At 36.7% G+C, this 21,916-nt stretch overlaps 2 protein-coding genes across 3 annotated transcripts; one reads left to right on the forward strand and one right to left on the reverse strand.

Annotated features, from left to right (window-relative positions):
* Nucleotides 1-724: 724 nt before the first annotated feature.
* On the forward strand, nt 725-6,216 carry LOC120011114 (protein PAF1 homolog). Its single transcript, XM_038862164.1, has 12 exons — nt 725-1,644; nt 2,182-2,250; nt 3,467-3,574; nt 3,699-3,879; nt 3,968-4,044; nt 4,147-4,266; nt 4,691-4,796; nt 4,984-5,070; nt 5,197-5,265; nt 5,343-5,411; nt 5,541-5,684; nt 5,772-6,216. The coding sequence occupies exons 1-12, from the start codon at nt 725-727 to the stop codon at nt 5,910-5,912; spliced, it is 2,091 nt and encodes a 696-aa protein (XP_038718092.1). The 3' UTR covers nt 5,913-6,216.
* A 536-nt stretch (nt 6,217-6,752) lies between these two features.
* On the reverse strand, nt 6,753-21,754 carry LOC120011084 (MMS19 nucleotide excision repair protein homolog). 2 transcript variants are annotated; one of them, XM_038862123.1, is made up of 19 exons: nt 21,598-21,754; nt 21,138-21,200; nt 20,962-21,016; nt 20,466-20,563; nt 18,989-19,147; nt 18,787-18,846; nt 17,840-18,028; nt 15,891-15,944; nt 15,631-15,717; nt 14,774-15,497; nt 12,959-13,338; nt 12,399-12,472; nt 11,778-11,883; nt 10,717-11,612; nt 9,972-10,047; nt 9,711-9,822; nt 8,240-8,316; nt 7,636-7,716; nt 6,753-7,230 (listed from the first exon to the last, which is right to left on the reverse strand). In XM_038862123.1, exons 1-19 carry the CDS (start codon nt 21,667-21,669, stop codon nt 7,138-7,140), a joined length of 3,456 nt encoding a protein of 1,151 aa, XP_038718051.1. In that variant the 5' UTR covers nt 21,670-21,754; the 3' UTR covers nt 6,753-7,137. The 2 variants fall into 2 exon arrangements, with proteins under 2 accessions (XP_038718051.1, XP_038718052.1); XM_038862124.1 differs by lacking the exons at nt 21,138-21,200; nt 21,598-21,754 and having other exon boundaries at nt 18,989-19,143; nt 20,962-21,001.
* Between the last annotated feature and the right edge of the window lie 162 nt (nt 21,755-21,916).

Consider the following 21,916-nt stretch of genomic DNA (forward strand, 5'->3'; position numbering starts at 1 on the left):
GGTTAAAATGGTACTCAAATTTTGTTATAGAAACAATTTGAAAGCACTAATTAAAATGGTACCTTTATACTAATAGTATTTGAAATATGAATTCAAGTATACGTTTAACAATAAAATAAAATTATAAAAGATAGAAGTGACTCGATTGACAATATGGATATTTAAAAAAAAAAAAAGGACAACAAAAAGATTTGAAATAACATTATATGGCTATATGCAGATATGCTTTTGACTTCCCAAACGGGGCTTTAGATGTGAAATACGGGTGGATGTTTCGGTCTGACGAAACGTCGAAACCACCGAAAAACAAAAGTAGAAGAAGAAGAAGCTTCACCGGAATTGTATATTTGGAAACCAACTCAAACCGCTCGCTCGCATGCAATGCTGTCCTAACTCCAGTATCTGTAATCGGAGTTCGGGGTTCTAAAGTTTTCTCTGGGATTGGGCATCTCAATTGAATCCCTCTAGTTTTGGCAGTTCGATTTTTTCAACTTGACTTGATTGAGATCCACATACGAGGTAGATTGTCGATCAAATTTTGTGATTTGCAGTTTTCAGTTGCAGTTTTTCGCTTGTATACTAGAAGATATAGACATATACTGTCGGGGTTTCGGATGTGTAATCGTGGAGAAGTCGAGAAGCAGAGTGTGTTTTTTTTTTCCCTCGTTGATCAATTTTAGGGTTTTTTGATTTTAACCTGTTTCGTTCTACATAATTCCCAGTCATGGCTTCGTATAGGCCTTTCCCTTCACAATCGTCGTTTGTTCCACCACCAACCCAAAACCCTCTTCCTCCTCCACCACCGCAGCAGCAGCAACAACAGAGGCCAAATCAGTACAATCAAATTCAAAACTACCCCCAAATAGCCCCTCCACCACCACAACCAGCACAAGCGACAGCTCCTCCTTTTTTCCCTCAAAGTTACTCTCCAGTGCCTTCCAATTACCATTACCCTCCATCGAGACCCCAACACCAACAGCCTCCCCCTCCTCCACAATATGCCTATACCGCTCCACCTCCACCGCCGCCACCAGATTCCTCATACCCACCTCCTCCACCACCTCCGGCACAACCACCACAAAATTCAATGCCACCACAACAACAGCCTTCTATGTACTACTCACAGTATGGTAATCAGCCAGCACAGGCTTTGCAACCGCCACCTCTTCCCCTGCCCCCGAGCTCTTCAATCCCTCCACCACCTCCACCTAGTTCTCCACCACCTCCTCCTCCTCAAGAGACTGGCCTAGATAGGGGATCAAATGTCCGTGGTAGCAATAAAGGCCGTGAGCATGGGAATTTGAATCACGGGGTGGGCTCAAAAGAACAGCAGAAGCTACAAGTTCCTGCACCCCCAACGGCAAAGAAGTCGAATGGACTTGCGGGACGGTTCGAGACAGAGGAGGAAAGGAGATTGAGGAAGAAGAGGGAGTATGAGAAGCAACGGCAAGAGGAGAGGGGTAGGCAGCATTTTAAAGAGTCTCAGAACACTATTCTACAGAAGACCCAGATGATGTCCCTTGGGAAGGGACATGGATCAGTTGTGGGGTCAAGAATGGGGGATAGGAGGGCAACTTCTTTCTTAAGTGGCGAGAGGATCGAAAATAGATTGAAGAAGCCGACGACATTTTTGTGTAAGTTGAAGTGAGTATGTTGACATCAAGTCTGGTTTTTTATATTTTGTTTGTTTACTTGATTTTTTTGGAGTAGAGTTCCAAGTGTTAAAGGAATGGAATTTTGTTTTTTTCCATTGGACTAGGGAAGAGTTGTTAAATATGGAATTGGTCGAGACAATTTTGAAGTTTGATGTGTCTAGGGCTCTTTTGAGGTTGAACCAAATATTTTTATCCATAATGTAGTCTATCACCATAGGAGAATGCCCATGTGAGCTTGCTGGTCCTTTAGCGGCATTGCCAGTAGCATCGTTAGTACACAGGTAATGTATTTAGATGTACTTACTCCCGGCAGCAGAAGTAGAGCTTTCGTTGAAGAGTTGAAAGAGGATGTCCTTTGTGTGCCATTTTCTAAGTTCAGTTTTATTTTAGATCGAGTTCTAGGTTTGTAAACATGATGCATTGGACAGCCGCATGTTCTTGAGTCAGAAATGTTCTTGTTACAGCTCTTTGCTATGTTTTTATGCCTAATATATGTACCTGTTGTTGGCATATTTTCCTTTTGAAGATTTCGAAATGAACTTCCTGATCCAACAGCACAGCCAAAGCTTATGTCTCTGAAGAAGGATAAAGAGCGGTATGTAATTTTAACTTGTTCGATTTTCTAATCTAATTTATGTGTTGCTGCATGCATGTTGCATATGTTGGCCAGCTTTGGTGTGAAAGAAATCTAATTTATCTCTTCGTATTTTAATTTGTTTTCTGAAGGCTTGAAGGTAAAGGTTTTCTCACAAAATACTCAGTATCTTTATTACCTGCATCATGTCTTTATGATTTTCTCAGTGTTTTCAAAAACGTTCGGGTCCTTTGGGATGCGCGTTTTGGTGCGCGAATTGGTGTGAAATGGCATGAAAAAGCACCAAAGTGTATTGATTAAATGAAACCAATTAAGCGTACGTATTTTATACGGTAATTCATCGAAGCATGGTGCAACGTATGCTTCACAGGTTTATGAATATGCTATGTCGATTTGCCTGGTTTGGGGAATTTTAAAATAAAAAACAAAAAACAAAAAACAAATCCAGAAGTTAGGTTGTAAGTCGAAACCCATCAACTACAGTGAATTGGAAATTGAAATAGCCTCCGATGGTCCGACCTCCGAGCTGCCACCTCCAACCTCATTTATCATCTTTGCAACTGCAACTGCGATCAGCCACCTCCAACCTCCGAGCTGCACCAAGTTGTGACCGACCATTGCAAGTCATCCCCGACAATAGCAGGATTGATTCACTTGGAGCCACATAGCCACCTGCAAGCTGAAGGACATTATTTGCCTGGAGCCTGCAAGCTGCGATCTGATTTCACAGTTTCTCTGGGATCTTCTTCTCCTTCAGTGGGCTTAGGGCATTATTTGCTTGGAGCCTCCTTGTGTTATCTGAAGGACAGTGTCTTGCCTTGGGCTTGCTTTCTTGCATGTTAATCAATTGGGCTTCTCTTATTACTAGCCCACATCTCTTCTTATTAAAATTTAAAACGATACAGTTCATATATTGTTGTTTGACTTTGAATTCATATTTTTTTTTATTCATTTTTATATCACAGTACAAAGGCTAATATTTCACATATAGAATTATTTTTAATATAAATATATGGTATGTATATATTTCTAAAAAAATATTTTCCCGAAAAGCTTACGCCGCAACGCATCAATACTTACGCCTCGCCTTGTGGAGCCAATAACGCATCGCCTTAGGTTTTCGCATTGGAAAACCCTAGATTTTCTCAGATATCATATCTAATTCTAATCATATAGCATAAATTTGTTTATTCTTCTCACATCGGCCATTTTGCAGGTTTACAAAATACACGATTACATCCTTGGAGAAAAATAATAAGCCCAAACTTTTCATTGAGCCAGATCTTGGGATACCTCTTGATTTGCTTGATCTTAGAGTATACAAGTATTGTCTCTCAAGTCTTAAATCTTTGTTGGTCGCAGTTTATCTTTTTGATAAAGAGTCTTCAATATGACAATATCTTCCTCTTCTTTTCCTTACTCTTTATTTTTCCATATTTGTTGACTAGTTGTCCTAGCATTAGACCTCCTCTTGCCCCAGAGGACGAGGAATTGTTGCGTGACGATGAATCAATTACGCCTGTGAAAAAAGAAGGCATAAGAAAGAAGGAACGACCTACTGATAAAGGATTTTCGTGGCTTGTTAAAACACAGTACATATCATCTTTTAGCGCGGAATCAACAAAGCAGGTAGTAGATTATATGGTTTTCCTGAGTTCCTTTTTTTTTTTGATACAATCATTGAACTGTGTCATGACTATATCATTGACATTTGCAGTCTTTAACTGAAAAACAAGTAAGGGAATTGCGAGAAATGAAGGGAGGTCGGAGTATTTTGGAGAACCGTAACAATAGGTTTCATTTTTCTGACTTGTCCATGTGGAAATTTTTCTTCAAGCCGCAAATATATGACAGAATTTCGCATTTTATTTTCTAAAGGCGTTAATGATGTTTCAGGGAAAGACAAATCAAGGAAATTGAGGCATCATTTGAGGCAGCAAAGTTAACCCCTGTTCATGCTGAGAAGAAAAATTTAAAACCTGTCGAGGTTCTGCCTCTGCTGCCAGATTTTGAGAGGTATGATGATATTTATTGCTTTGATTTTAGTACAGTTTTTACTGCTTCATTGCCTAGGCATTAATTCTCATGTAAGAGTATGTATTTGATATTTGATCTTCATTTATGTCGCTACGTTAGTTCATTCTGCAAGCTTATATTGCTGATGTTTGCTATAGCCGCCAAATATATGGGCCTATGACCACTTTGATCAAATCATGCTCTGTATGCCTCCAGAGGGAAAGTTTTATATGTGCTCACTTCTTTTTGCACGTATCCATGGTTTTATGTATGATATTACTTGAGGTTCTATCTACTAATGAAGGATTTATATGAATTCCTAGTGGGTTAATGGTGGTCTAAAACGTTGAACAATAATATTTTGTCTCCCATGATTGTTTTGCATTCCGACATATTAACTTACTACTAGAACGACTATTATCAGGTATGATGATAATTTTATAGTTGCTGGGTTTGATAGCGCTCCTACTGCTGATTCAGAAATCTACAGCAAGTTGGACCAGTCCGTTCGTGATGCCCATGAATCAAGGGTGAGTGACATACTTGAATGTGTTTATGGTTGTCACAGAAGTGATTGTTCAGGAAATTGTTTTAACCTGGACATAGGCATATATGGTTAGAACCAAGTGACTTTTGTCGAGTCTATTGGTATATGTTATTTGGAGTATGAATTATATTAAGTGCAAATCTGAAAGCTTATGCTGTGCTTTGTTGCAGGCAATTATGAAAGCTTATGCTGTAACAGGCTCTGATCCAGCCAACCCAGAGAAATTTGTGGCTTACATGGTTCCTTCTCCGAATGAGGTAGATGGACTTATGTTGAGTTAAATCATTTGTAGGCATTGCAGTTTCTAAGCTGGTGTCCCTGTCATGCTCACTTATTAATTTATATGGTGATTTAATTGTTCATTCATTGTATTATGGTGACAGCTAGGGAAGGATATGTTTGACGAAAGTGAAGACATCCGATATAATTGGATTCGGGAGTATTATTGCAATGTATAGTACTTATTTTAAAAGGTTAGCAAATTGTTATTTAATTTTTAGTGAAAGTATTGCTGGTGTTACCTGAACAGGTACAACATGAAAGAGAGGAACCAACATCGTATTTAGTTTCAATGGATGATGGCGAAGCTCGCTATGTGGTAACCTATTCTTCCTCCATACTGTGCTTGAACATTCTTTCGTTTCCCCTCTTTTTTTGGGCTGGTTGATGGGAATAGTGCCCAGACATTACTTTGTGCTGTTATAACACTCTTCTCATGATCATGCAGCCTCTCCCCACAAAGTTTAATCTGAGAAAGAAGAAAGCCAGTGAGGGAAGATCCAAAGATGATGTTGAACATTTTCCGGTTCCTTCACAAGTAACTGTGAGGCGGAGAGCAATTGCTACAGTGATTGAGGGCAAGGATTCTGGGGTATGATCATGAAATTGCAGAGAAATTCGCAATAATTACAATACCAGAATTTTTATCTTACGTAATTTTAATTTGGTGGTGATTCAGGTATACTCAAATTCAAAGGGAAGTACATCTCGTTCAACGGTAGGGAAGGAAATTGAGGATGGCCGCGGAAGAACTCAAAAGGTTATGGAAAATGAAGATGTTGATATGTACAGCGGAGCAGAAGATGACCTTTCGGAGTGATTCTCACTGAGGCACATGTGAAGGGTGTGCTGTAGCTGGTGGCAGTGAGTGGGTGGGAATTACTCTGATTTGGATGATGCTGTTAAAAAATAGAATGAGGTCTCAAAGATCTCTAATAACTGTACTTTCATTTTTCGTTTCGGTCGAATGGTTATATTTTCAGATTGTAGCTGAGTGAGTAGTTACATTGGGGCAAAAAGGTTGAGAGCCCTGTAACAAAATGGTTCTCACTTTTTTGCCGGATGGTATTCCTGTTTTCTATTATTTCATAGAGATTAGCTTATTTTAAATTTATTTCAATTTTCCTGCCAAGGGTTGGATGGGACTTGAGAGTAATGCCATGGAGACACTTCTTGGCTCACCATAGAGAAGTTGTCTTGGACAAATGTGGGTATTTTCAAAGTAATTTATTGGCTGTAAAATCTATACAAATTTTGTCTAGGTTGCCATCTTGGGTGGATGTGTCAACTCTGAGGAAAATCTATACAAATTTTGTGCACTGGAGTACTAAATGAAGTGATTAGAAATTAGCTTGTCTGAATGTTATGAGCAGCTCAACTGCGACACTTATCCAGTCCCTTCAAAATTCCTGAGACCATGTCAAGTCTACAATGCGTATCAGCAAGAGGAGATTGAGCAAGGCATCAGTAACACCAAGTGAATGACCTCCATCCATTTATGTTCCCTAGCAGCAGAGAACCTGATTCATAATCATACCGAATCTAAATGCTATTCAAACAAGAAAGTAGAAGAGGAAGATCCCAAACTTCTACATTCTTATAGCTGGTTCAACTAATATACACTCCTCTCATATTGCCAATGCAATAAGGAAACTGCACAATCAGTCAAAGTCATCCCACGAAAATGATGTCAATGATAACGGTAGAACACCGCGAATATGCAATTATAAAATTATTACATCTTGATTTCCTCATTACAGTAAAATTATTTTGTACTCAACTCCTTATGTACAACATAAATCAGATCATAAATATCTATATCACATTAGAATTCACTCAGCATTTCCATACAAATATATACACATATGGGGTCATGGTTTGAGAAAACTAAGACAAACACAACAAACCATGAATTTGGGTTTTTGCCTAGCTATAAGGCTTCTGGATGCATTTGATGCCCATTTTGATGGTTGAAGGGGAAAAAGAAAACAATATGAAGCATTTCCGGTTGTGTACTGTTTAGTCAAAACTATCGGAGCACAGATCTAAAGCATTGACCACGCACGCCGGCATCTAACAGCTTCTTGACGAACAGACCTCTTTGGATCGTCAAGAGATCTTGTTAAAGCTTGTAGTACCTGACAGCCACAACCCACAGGAAATTATAGACAGATTTTGCCCCAATTCAGAACAGCTTAAACAACCGAAACAGAAGACAGCTATCAAATAAAGATTATTCATTAATTTATAATCGGAACAGTGACAAAATAGGGGACAAAATAGACATTAATATCAAAATGCTACAAAAATGCTTCAAAATTGTAGCATTTGAAAAAGACAATCTCATGCTACTAAAAACCTCTCAACGTGCACGAAAAATGTTGTTTGGATGGGTACTAACATTTATACTAGCAAATAGTATAAAAGCTTGTAAAAAACCCTTACCAAACGGGCCCTACATCTATCTGACCAACATTGTCTGTAGAAACATACTATGATTTTCCCAGTGAGCAACTAACCAGCGTATGTGGTATAATACTAACCTGCTTTCGCATAGGATAAATCCTTGCATGAGGCAGTCTAGACAAGGCAACAAGACACTGAATAGCTGTCTCTCGAACAAGCTGAACATGTGAAGACAAGATGTATGATTATGGACAACACAAATCAACAAAAGTATGATCACTAAACATCCAGAACTGTGATCATATGTATAAGGAGACAACAAGGGCGAATTGCAAAGATATGGAACAGCCAAATTAAACAACAAAATGCTCCTTCTGACTTTCAATTCAAATTACCAATCACTAGAAGAAAAATATGCTATTTTAAATTCCCGAAATCAGAAAGAATTTTGATGATAAATGAATTACAGGTTGCCAATATGATGGGCACACTGTACAGTTGTGTTTTTCTCCTCTTTAATTTAAGTTCCTTCATTTCCTGTCGTATCCTTTGTGCAGTATTCAAACAGTCAATAATGACTATTATCAGTAATAATTAATAGAGCAAAGCTATACTTATGATGAAGTGGCAAAAATAATTACACGAGCCTGATTCCACTAACCTTTCATTTCAAAAAATAAAAGTAAATTTCAATTGACATGCAACAATGAGCTGAAGAGATAAGCAACAGAAATCCAATACCGTCATATGAGGATAATCAATAAGCCTAGTGAGGCCATTAATGGTAATATGAGCATTCTCAATAGCAGCTTCTTGTCCTGCATGCACAACAAACAGATAAGAAAACATGCACAATTAAGGTTCAGCGAGAAAGTGCTGGAAAATAGACCAAAATCTGACAAGGGATGAGAAATATAACATAACTACCCAGCTAAAAGAAAGGGAAAAAGAAGAAAATTTTATGTTTCACAAGTCATGCAAACAGAGTAACAGACTTTCTGTGCTGCGCAGATGTGAGATCCCCAGTTTGAACTGATCACGGACTTGACCCCATCTTTTTTTGTGAAACTTACCTCTATCTTAAAATGCCTGACTACACCATGATTTCTTCCATCTTTGCAGTCAACAAAGAAAGAATCTAATCATTAGAAGGTCATATATTGGTCCACAAATTTTGGCTACCAGCTAAGTAAGTTCATGCTCAGTCCCAGCAGGGTAATCTTCATTGTGCTCTAATCCATCTGGCAGAATTTGACTGGATGGCTTGAAGAGACAATAAAAGATGTTCCACTACTTCATTCCCTGGTAATCAGGAATAGCTTTAAAGATCCCAAACAACCAAAGGAAACTCTCACACTATCATCTCAAGATTTCTTTACTGAAGTTGACAATACACTCGCTTATTTCTGAAAGACTGAAACATTAACCTTTTAACCTACTTCATGCTGCTTTCATTATCCTCTGGGGCATCAACATTTCGACTATTGCCCTTATGCATTTGGGAGAGGTTGTTCAATTCAACTAGAATCCCTCTTTTTCCCGATCCAGTTCCTCCAAAGGGTGAAAGGGGCACGCTTGCGTATCTACCTCTTTTTTTTCTTTCTTGGTGTTTTTTATTTTTATTTTTATTTTTTGCGCATCTACTTAGTTTATATGAAATCTAAAGTGTCCGAAACTCTGCGTATTATCCACCTTAGTTTTAATGGATGATAAAGATAACATAAGTTATGAACTGCGATTAATTCCTTTAAGAAATTCCTCGAAACAAGCAACCTAGCATTTCTTCTCTCCCAGACTCCCATAAACTGAACCGAAAAGTGAAGCATTCTCCAAGAAGAGCATTCAGAGATACCCTAGCCCTAAATCTCACATAAGCAACAGCCTTCAAATTCTACTGCCTTCCCTATAACACCAATTACTGAATTTTTTGGAATGGAAGACCAATAACTGAATACATGGAACTTCCAAGGAAGCTGGAAAGAAAGTTGTAAACCAGTAGGAAGCCATTAAACTTGTTTACAAATCCAAATGGCGGTAAAAATCAAGAGTTCCACTAGACATTAGGACTTATTTGAAAACCACATGACAGCATAAATAGGTTGATGCGAACGACACCTTGAAGCCAAAATGCTAAGTCCCACAATGCAAATTTGCCAGACAAATTTGTTACAGAAAAGAGGAAAAAAAGTACATGTTCTTTTAGAAAGCCTACCATTATTATCTGTCAATACTCCAGACAAGACAAGCAGGACACTATATACGATATCTTTATCCTCTCTATCCTTGCTTAACACGGTTAAGCCATCCAGCAACATCGGAATTAGCTGCAAGTGTAACAAAGTAGTTTCTCGCAATAAATAAGGAAAATTTTACATAATCCCAAAAGTAATGAAAAATCCAATCACCTCAAGCTAACATGTAAATACACAATATTGCATCAGTTAATGAAGCTTGAAAATATCCATTAACTAACCTTCTTTGCATCGTTCAAGATCGCAATTAGTGGGGTGTCAGATATGACATGCGCAAATGCACGATACAGCAAAAATCTGAAAATACATAGCAGCTTTAGTATCTCAATAATTATAAAACTACACTAATCAATGTCCTTTCAAAAAATTTGCATGTTATATCATTTATTCTAATCCACAAATGTTCAAAATTTCAAATAGGGACACAGGGCTAACTCAACTGTCTTAGAGGACTGGCTATGCAATGCAAATATTGGCTTCAAATCATGATTGATTACATAAGCTAGAAGCCTAGCATCTTGACTTAATATTTTTGCTCACTACAGCATATAACATAGTTTTATATATATGCCTACTATTAGAGAGCCACCAGGCTGACACTTTTCCTTGTGAACTGAACCAAAGAGATTTCACAAAATCATACAACAAAAAAGTCCAATAGAGTTGTGGTGGACTGGTAGTAGCAGCAGGTAGTAGTAACATTTCATTCATAACATAAGAATCATGCAGAGCCAAAAATCATTTTCTCACTGTCCATCTTTGGAGTAGGAACATTTTACTGGATCATAATAGATTTAATACTTATCAAAATTACGCCTTTTGCTGATTGCACCAGACAGCCGTTTCAAGCAAGGAAAACATAGACTATCTTGGACATCTCAAACAGAAAGGGGGAACTGTCTCAAAATTGGGACACTCTTACAGAACCTAAAACTACTCCTAATCAGTAAAGAGAAGAGAATGTACCGTGATGATGACACATCAGATTTCAGGATTAAAGACTGCAGAATGGGCATTATTGTGAAGGAAAACCGTTGCTTATAAAGCGGTCGTACTACCGCATGAAATTTTCTGTTCAAACAATGCTCAGAGTCACTCATAAGAATTTGAAAAGCATCCGCTGCACATTTCATCACAGAGGAAAACTGCACCGAACCGTTCTCTGAAGATCCTTGTTTTAATGTCAAGATATCTGTTCTGTCATGTGATTGTAAGAACTCTACTAAGACCTTTGTTATGTCTCTAACTTTTTCATGACCCCGCATGAGCAAACCTTTTCCAATCCATGCCAGCCCAACAATGGCATGAATTTGAAGCAGATTATTGTTTACAGCACCAAGGCATAGACCAGTGAGGTCCATATGATTACTATTGCTCACTTGACCACATTGGCTTGCACGACCATTTTCATGGGAACCATGAAAACTAGTGCAGAAAATTATCTCCAATGCTTCTTCCAATGTACAATCACCAGAAATCTCCATTCCATTGGATTTCAGGCCAAATTTATTAACAATTGACCCCAAAGCCTGAGCAGCTGGAATGTGACCCTTGAGGAGCGCAATCATGAACATACGCAATAAAGTTCTTAAATTTGGTAAGTGCACTTGAGGATGAAGTGCTATAATTACTGATGCGAATAATGAATAAGTCCATTCATCTCTGTTGGAAAAGTTGCCAATCTCTCGAGCAAGTTGTAACCCTTCCAGTTGCACTGGAATGCTGAATGTATATTCATTATTTGGAAAACAACTTCTGGCTGATATTACACTGTAAGCTTTCTCAACTATTATGGTTTGGCTCTCGGCGGAAAAACACCCAACGGCAAGCTTCATTGCCTTTGATATTGAGTCAAGAAGGCCCTGCACTTACACAAATGAAATAACTGCTAGTGCTACTTTCCCAATACTTATTTCACTTGTTACTGATGCAAGGCCAGGAATCTTAAAACAAAGTCAAAGACTTAACTAAATATCGGGTGAAGGGTAATAAGAATCAACAAAAGACTATAATTCCACATTACTCACTTTTTCATGGATCCCAACACTCGAAGCCATGCAGTTTTCTATTTGCTCCCACATACATACAGAAAATCTCAACAGGGATTCTTCGCAACCTCCATTTTCCTGCATCCTGAGCAATAAGTTTTGTGTTAATAGCGATTGGAACAAATTATGCCAAATAGGGGGAGAGGCGGTCACGGGGGATGGGGATGGGGGGTTGGTGGAACTGCCCTCACATGAACCACCAAATTCGCTACAGAATCTCGATCTGAGAGGCAGTAAGTATCAATGGAGATGGAGGAAGGGGAACCAAAAGAGAATTGCACCAATAAAAATAATAGGGGCAAGGAAGGTGGTAGGACTCCACTCCAAGCATAGAACACCAACTTTGTATTTTATATTGGAGTTTGCAACATAGTTCTTTCCTTTTTTAAGACCGCAACATTGTGAAACTTCAATTTATTTCTTGCCTGAGATAATGAAGTATTTATACTATGTGTATATCATTGAGAGCCTTGGTCTGCTGATTTTAAACAGTTCATCTGTTGACCACTTTATGAGAATAAGACGGTATCGAAAAGTAAATTGGTCATCCAACTAGACCCTATGAACAATTACATTAAATTTAAAGGTAGAAATGTATACCATGGAAGCACCTTGTCAGAGAAGCACTCCAGAACCTGAACAATGATTTCAGCTGACTTGGTATGTCTGCCAACCTAGGGAAACAGAAAAAGAAGTAGAAAATACTAAGGACTTTGAAAAAATTTAGATAACGAAACAGGGTCAACAGGAGAACAAATATTTTCAAAAAAATAAAATAAAATAGAAGAGAAAACCTATGAAATGTCCTTTACACCCATGTAATCACATTCCGGTCTAACTGCTGAATAATTCAGAGATGTTTCTCACAGAATTTGACGCACAAACATTGTATATAAATACTAATCTCTGGACAAGAGGGATTGACAACATCAAAGGATGGCACAAAGGTGCTAAATCATCTACAGGATAGGAAATCAAATGAGGTATATGCACTTGAAAGTTATACCATCTTTGGGATATTGAGATACCCTCAAAAGTATATATAGTGTCAACCTCAGGCCTCTCTTGCATATTTCCTGCCTACTATGGTAGCACATCATTTCCTAACTGAATTGGTACTTAAATTTAGATAAATAAATAGAAAAATTACTGCAACATACGTAGACCCTGGGTAGGTTGGCACATATAGCTTCTTTCAATCCTTCAACAATTTTCAGCATATAGTTCAGCCCAGATGTACCAATGTGAGAAATGGCTTCCAATTTGAGAGGAAATGGCATACTCAAGTCATCAAGAGAAACCAAGGAGACAATCTTATTGATAACAACCCTTGTATAGGTTCGTGACTTCTCAGACTCATGCAATCTATTGAGAAAAGAGCCAATATGTACGAGCGCATTTAGAGCCAGTTTCCACAATAATGTTTTGCTGAAATCCATGGAGATAATTGATATGAATGTCATCAAAATATCCTCAAATGTTGATTCCGACACTAATGAATAGTCTGCAGGATACGTAGCCAGAATCTGCAAACCTTTCACTGCAAATTGATACACAAAGTAAGGTGATTGGAGTTGTCTAATGCTTAACTTTCAATTGCAAGGTAAGAACACACAAGAACAATTAATGAAAGAAAGGAGATCCCAAAATTTTGATATGAATCAGTTTTAACAAGATAACTCAATTCATCATTTTCATCAACGAAAATAAAGGAAAAGGAAAATAAAATTTGATGGGAGTTACTATAGTTCAGTTAAGTTCCAAATAGCAAAGTCATCAATTGAAAATAAGTTACATTATTCACGCACACCAATAATGTTCAGATTTATATAAACTAACACCAAAACTCAAGAAGGCGCTGAAGTATTCAGCTTAAAATGCTCTAACCAGTATAAAACTAATGGCAGCTCAGGTTAAATCAATGACTTTGACTGACATCTCCACAGTGTCGCATTCTGGCAGTAATACTTTACACCTAAGGAAAGCAGGACTGAGAAAGGGTAACATAGCATTACAATGTTCCGAGTGGTAGAATGGCACTTTGGGGAAGGTATAGAGGAACGGGTTGAAAGAAAGATTTGTATTGTTCAATCTTAACATTGAAAATGATAAGATTCTTTTATCTTCTGCTTTCAGAATAGCAAAGAAATTTATTAAGAATTGCACTAAGAAAGTGCTTCCCCAAAACACTGCTTAACAATAAATAATATATAAACATAAAATAAAACACCTTCGTCTACATACTAAGTGCCACTTTACCAAGAAAACTAGATGTGCAACCATTTTTTTAATGATAGAATGTTTTGAAGTTCCCTCCCTCCATTTAATTTTTTTCCAGGATCCCAATGTGGATTAATTATTGCATAGATTCTAGAGCCTTATCGGTAGAGTTGCAGGGGCACACAGTCACAGTTTCAATTCCTGAAAATAGCCTCTTCACATATTTTGTGGGGTAGCGTCTGCATACATCCTGCATATCCCAAACGCTGCCAACTACGGAGCCTTGTGCACGGGAGTTGTTTACCTTTTTTTTAAAAAAAAATCTAGAGCCCCATCAGAAGCTCCTCTTTGAATGCAGAAAGATAAAATCTCTCTAAAATGAGTCTAAACAATGGCACTCTAGAGATTAGAAAAATTGGCACATTTCCAGACTCCAGCTAACAAATGTCCAGAATTTTCTTATATTCTACCAGAAAAAAATGTTCCGTAATTCATGCAAATTCCAGCACCCAGCCCGACAGTCATTTTATATACTATTTTGCTTCAATAATTAAGGTTTTCTTTAAAAAAAATTGAAAGAACTCAATAATCAAAGGAACTTGATACAGAACGGTGCTAATCTTGTTTCCCTATAATTTGATTTTCCAATCCATTAATTAAACCTGTACTACATCGACAGTTATAAACTGACAAGCAAAATGATAGAAATGTTAAATGGAGAAAAGACATATACAGCATTACAAAACAGAGTATACCTCCGAGATAAATATATGCCTCCTGAGCGTGGCCGTCATCAGTTGCCAAGATAGAACTGAATGTCTTGCCTAAAGAAGTAGAAAAGCTCTGAAGCAAGTAGCACCATTTTTCATGTACATATGTAGTTTCGGATACACGCTCTCCAGAGCTTACAATCAGATCTCTGCATGACCCAAGGAGTTCAATGCTGAGATAAAGAGCTCCAAAATTAAGCCTTTCAGGATCCACACAATTTTCATTTGACTTATAGTTATAGGCTACAGATGAGTTTTCCACTGAAAGCCCCAGATCATCCATCAAGCGAGGGAAATAACTTTCAAAGATTCTATTGCAGGAGGCAACAGAAGCCTTAGTAGAAGCAAAAAGGATCAGAGCCACAGCATGTAGTCTCTGCTTGCTTTGAAGGGGAAATTCACTGTTTTCCTTACAACTGGATATCATGTTGAAAGTCATTTTGACATCTTCATCACTAGCCAGCAAACTGAAGTACACATCAGTATTTTGCATGAAAACCTTCTGAAGAAGTTTTAGAGCTTCCCTTGTAATCTCATTTTCCTGAGAGCCTTGATCATTGAGTGTTTCTGCAACAAAGGATAGATCAGAAACTAGCAGGGAAGAATATATTGCATCTTTTAGTGAAGACCAAATAGCTCCAGCATGTTTAGCCATTCTGTCTCCTCCATACTTCAGTGTGCAATTACTGAGATACTTCAGAGAATCAACCTGTAAGCTTAAAAAGTCAGCATTCAACTGAATGGAAAATCTGGCAAAAGACATGTCTATGTGAGAAAAGAAAGATAAATCACCACGTGAAGATAAATTGCAGAGAATATTGTCATTTTTAGTTTTAACTGACCTTTGCTGATGGCAGAGAGGAAGAAAGTTTCTCAAGAAGCAAGGGAACAGAAAATGGCTCAAAAAGAGGTGTTGAAGAAAATGCCAACTGCAAAAAACAATTGAAAAAAGAAAAGAATCATCAGAACCCAAGTTAAATACTGTGCAAGCAAAGGGCACATATTGAAAGTTCTTGGAAAGAAGTATACGAAATATCATTAAAATTTTAAACGCATTTGCAGCCTTTCTTAAAGTCCCATCACTATATACATATATACTTACCATTAGTGCATTTGATAGATCATCCCTCTTCGGAGAAACATCCTCGGCTTTTGGCTTGAAAAATAAGGAAATAAATGACATATCGTAGATCAGTAACATGCACAACCAAGTACAGGAAAAGATCAAAGGATAAGAATATTTACACACTTGGTTTGAAAAAAAATAAGAAAAGAAAAATAAAGGAGAAGGGCAATACTTCTTGACTCAGAAATTAGCGACACTTTCAGGTATTTAGCATATGATGTGCAGGAAAGACTACTAGTCAAAAGGCAGCTAATAAGCTTCAGTTCTTCCTTCCATAAGTCACACAAAGAAGTTCCAATTTCAAAAGCAACGAAAAAGAAACCTTCACATAAACATAGCAGTCAAATTGACATTCAAATGTATACTCCAAACTTTCAACAGCAAATTAACTTCTAAATATCCAACCAACAATCAAATGTGTAAGAAACTAGTTGTCAACAGTCAATAGTTCAGCCTTTAAAGGTTTTGACATATACATTCAGATTCACAAATCCCATTCAAAAAATTCAGATTCATGAATCAACAAGGTCCACTCCAGGTTAAAACCATTGAAACATCATATTGTTATGCCATCAACATTCTGCCTGATCAAAATCTATCTGAGACAAATTCACTCCTTAGTGACTAGTTTACAAATATAAAGCAGCTTTATAAGCTTGAGTATATTCGCAAAGAAGTTCAACACTAGAAAAGAGTAATGTATATTTGGTATTTTAAAAAATTAATTGATAGTCATTGAAGTTACTAGACTTTATTACAACCTTGAACAAGTAAATACTTACAACATCTGAAATCTCCTTCTACTGAGGCTTGGATAAACAACACTACCACCACCACCAAATATGCTTTAATCCCAAATATTAGTCAACTACAACATAAGAATTCTAGTCAAAACTAACTAAAGTCAACCAAATGAACACTATTTAACCACTCAATCATATATGTTGTCCAATCTTTTAACATGACTATCCAGTCTATCCTTAATAGATCCATCAATGAAAGTCGCTTTTATAGCATGGATTTCACACATTGATCAACATAATATTTTAGTTACTAAAGCCATGGTCAAGCAATATAAGATGCCATCCAATATATAGGTTAATAATAATTGTAGTAAGATTAGATGGGTAACATATTTAGCATTATTGTTATGAAATAAAATCTTTACATCGGTCTATGCGCTTAACTGAAGTGTCAAGTAGATGAGTAAACTCAAGTCCAGTGGTTTTAACTTCTAATGATACTCATGCAAAATCGATGCAATCAATACTAATTAATGACAGTCTTTGCTTTAAATAAAAAAAATAACTAACCAATGAAAGGTGTTCTAAACACAATTCAGAAAATAAAATAAGAATTAAGATAAAAAATGAAGAAAAGTAATGAAGATAAATTCACCAAGTTATGTACAACGTCAAAATAAATGGTAGGCTTATGAGTTTCGACACCTCAACAACTTCCAGTGTGTTCAAATGAGTTATCAATAAAGTATATGAGTAACGAGGCAGCGAACAGGAGTTAACAGTACCATGAACGCCATTTTCTAATGATCAACTGATGAGAGAAAGAAAAGTAAACAAATCTTAACAGCTTCGCAAAATATCAAAGCAAACTAAAACCCTTAAGTCTGAGAATTACTTTCCATTGGTAAGGGAGGCTTCAGGCTTCACAAAGCATCTCTACACAGAATATAGCTAATATATGTTTACTAAATAATGTGGTTTACATTCAAAAGTTAATACTACTTTTTTTCGTCCAAAAAAAAAGAAGAAAATTTTGCTATATGAACTCCAATGTAATCAAGCATGAAATATGCACATTAAGCAGTATATTGAACAGGTTGAAGGTTTGAATCCCCCTCACACTAAAAAAAATTATAACAAAAACAATACTATTCACAAAAAAAAATTGCACAGTAAACTTACATGGGTAAAATGAATGGGAAAGTAACTCCCTAAAACCTCAAAAAGTTCACTAGCAAAACTTTCAAGTAATCCAGATGAATCTGGAAATAATCGTGGAAGAAGTTCCACAATGTGAAAACCTAGCATTAAGCATTGAGGATCCTTCTCTCCATCAATAGCTTCACAGATTCCATAAAGGATGTCATCACCCTGAACAACAAAATGAACACAGCCAATTATTCAAAATTGAAACATGAAATAGCTGAGATCATCAATCAAAAAAGAAAAGGACACCGTGGGATATCTTAAAAAGACATTCTTAATGGATATTATCAATTTGACAGAAATCAGCTTACAAAAGCATATCAATCCATTACTTACAAATACTACATTATTATTGTTGGAAGTGTTAACCTTTGGACACCACAGCTAAGTTCCTTGGTCTTTTGATTCCTTTCATTTTCCTTTGTTCATTTTTGTTGCAGGCAATCTACTGTGTATGGTCAGTGTACTAATCACACTCTTTTTATCTTACTACATTATTGCTTATCCAAATAAAATCATTTTAATCCAGTCCTTTGGCTCCAGACTCCAGGTAAATCACATAAACATATATTAAAAGGTGAAAGTGCAGCCGCACAGTGACTAGGGAAACTACTTTTGATAGCATAACTAAGTTTTCAATCATCTAAATGGACGAAACACAACTTTCACTAGTCTAGCAGTCATGTAAAACTCAATGACACTTGCATACTTTGGCCAATATTTCACGTTGACACAAAAGTATTTAGCTTAATATTACTTTAATCTTCCATGAGATTCCCCACATAAGACGATTTAGACAATCTAGGTTCAGAAAGAATGGCTGGATATCTTTCCTATACTTTTCATCATTTTACTTAAACGAATGATTGAAACAAATTAGAAATTAAAGTGTTGAGAGTAGAAGGAAAGAATAGAGATAATACCAGAGAGGTAACAGCATCAGGATAGGATTCTAATAGGCATTGCAACAGGTCATAGCAAAGCTGCAAGAATAACAAGTAAAAAGCTTAAATCTTATCAAGAAATTGGCAGAAAAAATAATGGCATAATTTATTTTATTTAAGGTATTTTACAGTATATTGTCAAGTGTGCCAACATCATCATTGGGTGTGCAACCAATTATACCTTTCTGTCATGCTGTCCCAAAGATTGCACCTGAAGGTTTCGTAAATAAGACTGTCCAAGAGCCCTTGCATCACTCTCAGAGACCATACCTGCAATACTCTTCCTTCGCATCAAAGCTAAGCAGCCAACAAGTGCGCCACGCAGAGCTTTCCAATCTGCCTGATATAACTACAGTATCATCCATTTATTTTTTGATATATTTAACTGGATGATAAAATTCATAATTGTATAGATCGGAAAGGGGTTAGAATGCAACAAGCTTGGGAAGGGTGTAAAGATATATTATTAGCACGTTGGCCATAGTAACAAAATTTCCCTCTACGTTTTGAACTTCAAACTCCTTCCAGGTAACATACCTTATCAAGTCACCATACTCCAAAAAAATATATACTCACCAGACTCCATTAAGACATGAAAAAGCTCCAAGGTAAATACCCCAAGTACGAAAGAACATGAATCAATCTTCAGCAACTTTTTAGAACACTCAAACTTAAAAAATTCAGTAAAAAAATGCCAGATCTTGTGCACCAATAATATTGCTGGCACATACATACTGCACAAATAACGTTACACAAGAAAATATTAATAGGCGTGGGGGAGATCAACTAACTTCGCAACGTTTTTGGTAGAAGAGCATTATGCCTAATTGGTATGCCTTTTTCTCCAATACACCTTTTTTTTTAAGAAAAAAATTTCTTATGAGTTGCTTTGACATTAAAACATATTTGGGTCTGCTTTGGTACTACTTGCATTGCACCATTGGTTTATCTTACAAGTTACAACTATTGTAACAACAATTTCTACCTCTTTTCTTTTCACCAAAATTATACCATTGAACAATCAGAATGTGGAAAACTCATAAAGTCAGAACCAATATCATTTTCAGGCAAGGGTGATGAGCTTGAGGCAACACCATTCAGATTATTTGGTCTGAGGTTTCATCCTTGTTCTCTGTTTCTTTCTTCCCTTCAAGTACTTGCTTCAGTGTTTTTAAGATTCTTGAGATATGAAGATTAAATCACGGGATAAGTTGGTTGTAGAAAAAAAAAATCAGATGAGTAGGATAGAGTTTAGGAAAAAGTGCTCAAACAAACTGTGTATCATTATATGCACAGTTGACGTGTAGTTAAAGGTAAAGGCAACGATCCTGTAATACTGGCCAAACTACTTCCAAGGTATGACAGCCTTGAAGCTTGAATTTTCATTTTGTAAACCTCTCTGTTCAATATAAATACAAATATAAAAATAACTTCTCAAATTCACACACGCACACGCACATCGAACTAATACAGGAAAAGAAGTGATCACATTAAGGATGAAGAGTGATAATAGAGACCGAAAAAATGAAGGAAGACAATAATTGAAAGTTAAAAAAGAAAACATCTCTAAGATCCCAAAGCTTATTCAAGAATAAAATAATATAAATCAATACTTCTCCTAAGCGAACAATGTCATTGAAATAGATTTCCAAACTTACCAATCTGTCAGTGAAAAATACTATCAAGCTATGTATAGTGGCATTGTTCAGTGGCTTCGATGAAAGACGTATAAGCACTTCTCCAAGAAGAAGGATACCTGAGGGCGAATACCATTTTCCATGAATATCTGAGCAGCATTTTCATTTTTGTTCTTTAAAATAACAAGAGAAGTAGGAAAGGCTATTAAAATAATAAGAAACAGCAGCAGGAGCAACAATATCAAGCAAGAGATCAATTGAGAAGCCTTTATCTGATGGATAAAATACAGCAGTAACTAGCAGTCAAATGTCCACAGCCAAAACAACAAAATGTTCACCAAGTTTATTTCTAGAGTTGGAGAACTGCAAATATATGGCAGTATTACAATAGAATTGTATGATCAAACATATATAGTTATTCCCCATTATAGCCATCTTTTTTATGCGGCACTGCAGCCTAACCAAGTTCCATAATGAAAAAAAATCCCAAAGAATCCCTCTTAGGAAAACTACATACCTCTAGCACGAATTATGTTGTCTGTCGTGGTCAAATACATTCCCAACTCTTTAACCTAAATTTTACAGACAGGAAAAAAGTGAGAGACGCAGCCTAAAAATCTATATATGCCCAAAACTATAAACAAGCCGAAAAATAAATACCAATATACAAATTTGCAATTGAATGAGACATACCAGTGCTTCCAGTGTTAACACATTATTCTTCAAGAGTAAGGTAATCGCATCCAGACTTGCAGTCTGTAGCCACACGCATAAGAGGGAATAAAATATATAGGAACTCAAATTTTGACGAAAAGCAACTATTTTTGTTTAACTACTACCATTACACATGCATACAGCGGTGGTTGTAATATAGCTATAGAAAAACTCAGTTTCAAATACCTCCGCAAGCAAGCACACTCACCATTGATGGAATCATAAGCAAAAAATCAAGCTGACATGTATTAAGTTCTACGTTCAATTACATAATTTGCGTTTTTCTTTTCAAAACAAAATTATAATTTAGGTTCAAATATAATTTTTAGCATTTTCAACGTCGGTAGAAGCAGTCGGAAGCAGGATTAAGAGCCAATAAACACAGAAGTGGAAAGAAGAAGGAAAAAAAAGTGAGGACATTGAACTGGAAAGCTAGAACCTGTTGTGTCGCAGAGCAGGACGAGTCGACGAACGATTCAATGTGTCGGGTGAACTGACTCGGCTCTGCCATTACTTCCGGAATTGGCAGACTGCGTTTGGGCTCAAGGAGCTTGAAAGTTGAGAAAAAGGGTTTAGGGTACAACTCTGAGCGGTTTAGAAACTAAATAGGAGAGACGGAACAAGGTCGAAGTTTGTTATTTGTGATCTGACCCCTATTAATTCATTTATTTAGTTTTCGGCCCACTTTTTTGGGGCCATTAATGATTTACTGTATCTGTTATGTATCTCCCGCCAAATTAGATGACTATCGCTTATTC

Source organism: Tripterygium wilfordii, chromosome 12 (genome assembly GCF_013401445.1).
Source record: "Tripterygium wilfordii isolate XIE 37 chromosome 12, ASM1340144v1, whole genome shotgun sequence".
NCBI lineage: Eukaryota > Viridiplantae > Streptophyta > Magnoliopsida > Celastrales > Celastraceae > Tripterygium > Tripterygium wilfordii.

Bases quoted from the DNA above. Each gene is read 5' to 3' on its own strand.
- LOC120011114 (XM_038862164.1), top strand. From the start codon at position 725: ATGGCTTCGTATAGGCCTTTCCCTTCACAATCGTCGTTTGTTCCACCA. The intron at 3,880-3,967 runs GTAGTAGATTAT...TGACATTTGCAG, and splicing joins GCGCGGAATCAACAAAGCAG to TCTTTAACTGAAAAACAAGT. The intron at 5,412-5,540 runs GTAACCTATTCT...ATGATCATGCAG, and splicing joins ATGGCGAAGCTCGCTATGTG to CCTCTCCCCACAAAGTTTAA.
- LOC120011084 (XM_038862123.1), bottom strand. From the start codon at position 21,669: ATGGCAGAGCCGAGTCAGTTCACCCGACACATTGAATCGTTCGTCGAC. The intron at 10,048-10,716 runs GTACATTCTCTT...ATGTATTTTCAG, and splicing joins TCTGATGTGTCATCATCACG to ATTTTTGCTGTATCGTGCAT. The intron at 8,317-9,710 runs GTAGGCTTTCTA...TTGTGCATGCAG, and splicing joins AGTATTGACAGATAATAATG to GACAAGAAGCTGCTATTGAG.